Source organism: Primulina eburnea, chromosome 7 (assembly GCF_022965805.1).
Source record: "Primulina eburnea isolate SZY01 chromosome 7, ASM2296580v1, whole genome shotgun sequence".
NCBI lineage: Eukaryota > Viridiplantae > Streptophyta > Magnoliopsida > Lamiales > Gesneriaceae > Primulina > Primulina eburnea.
In genome coordinates, this window is record NC_133107.1 from 15,536,869 (window position 1) to 15,542,868 (window position 6,000).

The window sequence follows — 6,000 nt, forward strand, 5'->3', positions numbered from 1 at the left end:
TAAATTAGCAAATTTTTAACAGAATATCTGGATTGTAATAAAGTTGTGACCGAGAAAAATATTATTTCGAAACTTTCTATTATTGCATATTTAAAATTTGACAAATATCTTATGAAAATGTTCTTTTCTTATTAGGAACACTACATGGATCCCCAAAACATCATAAATGAACTCCAAAGTCAACTTCAAAAGCAAGAGATGGAAATTAAAATACTGAAAGAAAGAAATGAGAAACTAGAAAGAGATAACTACCAATTGGATGGAAACAATATATGTATAGGGGAAGACCTTCGGGAAGCCAGAGTTGAGGAAAAGAAATTGCGCGATGACGTCAGACGATACGCTGCGTATCATCTAGAGTCGGAACGACAGCATGAGATCACCAAACAAGAGCTGAAGAAAGCGCAAGATAGGATTCTTACGCTCCAAATCCGAAGTGATGGCCTTCTCAGTATTCAACATCGTCTTGATGAAAAGATTGGAGAACAAGAAATCGATGAGAAAGTAAGCCAATCGACAATACAAGAACTGCAGGACCAAGTGAACAACCTTGATCACCACAACACGCAACTGCAGAATTACATCGAGCATCTACAAAATGAGATGGTCAACATGGAAGAACTCATAGAGTAATTGGAAGAAAATCCAATGGAAGAAGAAGAAATTAACGAGGCTGTAGGAGACGGCGAAGTGTTAGATGAATAGGGAGAAAAGGACCCTAGATTAGCTTTTGATTGAATCTAGGATTAATTGATTTAATCGTTGGTTGTATGCAAATCCTTTTCAATATTAATGAAATTATTCCTTTGATTAAATTTTGTGGCAAACAAATTAATAAAGAAAATACGTGTTTATAGGAGATGGCAGGCAGACCACCCCGAAACAACCGTAACGCTCGGGACGCCAACCAAAACGATAATCCACCACCACCGCCACCACCCAGAGTAAACCTCAGTCAAGAGGATATGATGGCAATAGCAACTATCGTCGCTGCAACATTACAAGGAATTGTGAATCCACTGGCCAACGCCATCCAACCACCCCAAGAACCTCAGCCACGTGGGATTAAGTATCACTATGAATCTCTCAGAAGGAATCGAGTTCCAACTTTCGATGGGAACCCAGATCCGGAAGTCAGTCACAACTGGCTCAAGAACGTTGAAACACAACTACATCTACTGGAGGTACCGGAAGAATTGAGAGTGGAAGTCGTGACCCCGTTATTGGAGGATCGGGCTAGGAAATGGTGGGAAACTGTGTCGCTACCTTTAGCTGAAGTAGAAGATATCACGTGGCAAATTTTCAAAAGAGAATACTTGAAACAATACTATCCGGCTGAGTTTCGTCTACAAAAGCTGAATGAGTTTGAGAATTTCAGACAGTCACCAGATATGACGGTAATGGAGTACACGTCAAAATTCAACGATTTAGGAACTTACGTTCCGACAATCATGTCAGATGAGACGTTAAAAATGCACCGCTACAAGAAAGGACTAAACAGCCGAATTCAGTCGGCACTGGCAGTGTACAAACCAAGCAGCTTTGCGGACTTGATGGGCGCTGCAATGAGTGCAGAAACCGATATCAAGCGACGAGAAGAAGAAAACAAGAACAAGAGACCATTGAACAATCAATCCACGCAGAATAATCTCAAGTTCAAGAAACCAAATTATTCAGGAGGGTCCTTCAAAGGAAGTTTTGGCAGTAATGGTAGCACCGAAGGAAAATGGTGTGACACATGTCGACAAAAACATATTGGGGAATGTTATCGGAAGACAGGCGCTTGTTTCAAGTGCGGGAAAGTGGGCCATAGAATTAAAGATTGTCCAGACAACAAGGACAAAGGGTCGGGACCCAACAAACAACATGAAAACAAAACAAATGCTCGGGTTTATGCCATAACCCAAGAGGAAGCCGATAATAGCAACGAAGTTGTGGCAGGTACCATCTTACTCAATAAAATGCCTGCATATGCTTTGTTTGATTGTGGTGCCACCCATTCGTTTGTGTCTAGAAGATATGCTAAGAAGCTTAAACTTGAGCATGATATTCTTAGTGAACCGTTAAGAGTAGCAACACCGGCTAGTAAAATAATCGAAACTCACAAAGTATATCGAAACTGTAAAATTTGCATCGGCAAACAAACTTTTGAAGTAGAATTGATTCAACTCAATATGGTGGAGTTTGACATCATTCTTGGAATGGACTGGTTAGCTAAGAACCATGCCATAGTAGACTGTCAGAAGAAAGAAATTAGACTTCAAACTCCAGCAAAGAGGGAAGTCTTATTTCACGGGAAATCCAAAGAAAGAAGATCCCTACTGTCAGCCTCACAAGCCTGGAAGGCTATAAAGGGAGGAGAAGATATTTACCTAGCTGTACTTAATGAAGTTAAAGGAGAAGAAGTTCCAAAGTTGGAAGAAATTTCAATTGTTAAAGAATTTCCAGACGTTTTTCCCGAAGAATTACCAGGAGAGATACCCGATAGAGAAGTAGAATTTGAAATCAACTTGGTCCCTGGTGCTGTACCAATCTCTAAAGCACCATACCGAATGGCTCCAGCTGAATTAAAAGAGCTGAAGGATCAACTGCAAGAACTACTGGACAAGAAGCAGGTTCGCCCCAGTGCATCACCGTGGGGAGCCCCAGTGCTTTTTGTAAAGAAAAAGGATGGAAGCATGAGGCTGTGTATCGACTACCGGGAGCTAAACAAGATCACCATAAAGAATAAGTACCCACTCCCGAGAATAGATGATCTTTTCGATCAGTTAAAAGGAGCTAAAGTTTTCTCAAAACTTGATCTCAGATCAGGTTACCATCAGTTAAAAGTCAAAGCAGAAGATATCCCTAAGACTGCTTTTAGGACAAGGTATGGGCACTACGAATTCACGGTAATGCCGTTTGGTCTAACCAATGCTCCTGCAGCATTCATGGATCTTATGAACCGAGTATTCAAACCGTATCTCGATAAGTTCGTGGTAGTGTTCATAGATGACATCTTGGTGTACTCACCAAGTGAGGAAGAACATAGTGAGCATCTGCGTCTTACTTTGCAAACATTACGAGAGAAAGAACTCTATGCCAAATTCAAGAAGTGTGAATTCTGGCTGAAAAGTGTGGCGTTCCTAGGTCATATAATCTCAGAACAAGGGGTGTCAGTAGACCCTAAGAAAGTGGAGGCAATTAAAGATTGGCCTCAACCTAAAACAGTGACAGAGATAAGAAGTTTTCTGGGATTAGCAGGCTATTATAAAAAATTTGTAGAAGAATTTTCGTCAATAGCTATCCCACTCACTAAACTTACTCAGAAAAATTCGAAATTCATTTGGAATGAAGCTTGCGAAAAGAGTTTTGAAACCCTGAAGACAAAACTCTCATCCACACCAGTACTGATTCTTCCCGAGGATGGTAAGAATTTTACCATTTACAGTGATGCTTCAAAGGGAGGGTTAGGGTGTGTGCTTATGCAAGAGGGTCAGGTAATTGCGTATGCCTCACGACAATTGAAATCATACGAGCAGAATTACCCCACTCATGATTTGGAGCTAGCCGCAGTAGTATTCGCGCTTAAAATCTGGAGGCACTATCTCTATGGAGTAAAATGCGAAGTTTTTACTGATCACCAGAGCCTTAAGTACATTTTCACTCAGAAGGAATTAAACATGAGGCAAAGAAGGTGGATGAAACTTCTCAAAGATTACGATTTGGTAATCAGCTATCATCCGGGAAAAGCAAATAAAGTGGCAGATGCATTGAGTCGGAGGAACCCCGGAAAAGTGAGCTTATCGTCATTATCAGTGCAACCAGGTCTCCAAGAGACCATCAAACTAAAACAAAGTCAAGACACCAATATCTTCAAGATAAAGGAACAAGTTCAGGAAGGAAAGATTCCAGAATTTCAAATTGATAAAGATGGTATCCTTTGGATGAAAGGGCGATTATATGTGCCAGACATCGATGGAATTCGAGAAGAGGTGATGGCCGAGGCAAATAAATCCAAATTTTCAGTACATCCAGGAAGCACCAAGATGTACAGGGATTTGAAAAATAACTACTGGTGGAATGGAATGAAGAAAGACGAAGCGGTCTTTGTTGCAAAGTGTTTAGTCTGTCAACAAGTCAAGGCGGAACATTAGCGACCTGGAGGGCTTCTGCAGCCATTAGAAATACCCGAGTGGAAGTGGGATAATATATCGATGGACTTTGTAGTCGGGTTACCAAAATCGAGGCAGGGTCATGACGGAATCTGGGTAATCATTGACAGATTAACCAAGTCTGCCCATTTCTTGCCAGTACGGATGAATTATAACTTGGATAAGTTAGCTACCCTGTATATGGATAATATAGTGAAACTACATGGAGTACCGGCAAGTATATTGTCTGATAGAGATCCAAGATTCGTTTCAAGATTTTGGAAAAGTTTTCAAAAGGCCATGGGAACCAAAGTTACGCTCAGCACGTCCTATCATCCTCAGACCGACGGTCAAACTGAGAGGACAATTCAGACCCTTGAAGACATGTTGAGGGCATGTGCATTGGATTTTCATGGAAATTGGAGTGAGCAGTTACCGTTGATAGAGTTTGCCTACAATAATAGTTACCACAGTAGCATCGAAATGGCTCCGTACGAGGCATTGTATGGTCGAAAATGTAGATCGCCCTTATACTGGGATGAAGTCGGAGAAAAAGCTATCACCGGGCCAGAGCTCATTCAAATAACTGTCGATAAAGTAGCCATAATCAAAGAAAGACTCAAGGCAGCTCAGGACAGACAAAAGAGTTGGGCTGATTTGAAAAGAAGGCCTTTGGAACTAGAGATCGGAGAAAAAGCTTACGTCAAAGTCTCTCCCATGAAAGGAGTAGTTCGGTTCAGCAAATCCGGCAAGTTGAACCCAAGATATGTGGGACCGTTCGAAATACTGGATAAGGTGGGAAATTTAGCTTATCGACTGGCTTTACCGCCGGAGATGTCCAGAATACATAATGTTTTCCACATCTCACAACTACGAAAATATGTCCCGGACCCGAATCATGTACTTAAAGTTACACCTCTAATGATCGAAGGTAATCTGAACGAGGAACTCAAATATGAAGAAGTCCCTATTCGAATAGTGGACACCAAAGACCAAGTGTTGAGGCACCGAACAATACCTTATGTCAAGGTACAATGGTCAAATCATACTGAAAGAGAGGCAACTTGGGAACTCGAAGAAAAGATGCGGATCGCAATGCCCTCACCTATTTGAATGATCAAGTTAATGCAAGTTTCGAGGACGAAACTTTCAATAAGGAGGGAGGGATGTGAGAACCCGAAAATTTCGACCGAAGCAAATCAAGTAAGTAATATAAAAATTATTTAAAATGAGTTCAGTAATTTTTATTTTAACTAAACAACTGGAATAATAACTTAAATCTCATCAAATTTAACTCGAGAAAGTAGATTCTAAGCTCGGGGATTAGCTCAACAGGAGGTCAAGCTACAAGTAACCGTATCCATTTAAGTGTTGCCAAGGGAGGAGTAAAACCCAAGCTCAAGGACACAATCTTTCAGCTCAAGGAAGCTCAACTATGTTTGTCCTAAAATGAGAGCTAAAGGATTGGACAAGCTAATGGTGTAAGAAATGATCTTTGAGGAAATCCATGGAAGAGCTAAAGGATGAGCTAGGAGATCAAGACACAATAATGATGCAAGAAATGGCTTTTGATGCTTGGTATGGAGCTTGATGATTTAATAACCTTTGACCACCATTACTCCATTTCTTGGAGGCCAAGGGGACGGCTAAGGGGAGGCCAAGGGGCAAGGGATTTTCTATAAATAGGACTCTAGAATGATAGAAAAGGTTACCCCAAGAAAACCTCAAAATTTCGGCTTCTTCCCCCCTTCTCAAACCACTCGGCCGAAATTTCAAGGAAGAAAAGAAGCTCGGGCGATTGACGTGCTGGAGTTTTGCGTCGTCATACTGTCGAAGTGAAAGCAGTATTTTTGAAAAATACGCCGAG

General features: G+C 41.1%; 1 protein-coding gene across 1 annotated transcript; it reads left to right on the forward strand.

Annotated features, from left to right (window-relative positions):
- The first annotated feature begins 860 nt into the window (after positions 1–860).
- Positions 861–2,851, forward strand: LOC140835725 (uncharacterized). The gene is made up of 3 exons (XM_073201130.1): positions 861–1,941; positions 2,158–2,615; positions 2,807–2,851. The coding sequence occupies exons 1-3, from the start codon at positions 861–863 to the stop codon at positions 2,849–2,851; spliced, it is 1,584 nt and encodes a 527-aa protein (XP_073057231.1).
- The last annotated feature ends 3,149 nt before the right edge of the window (positions 2,852–6,000 follow it).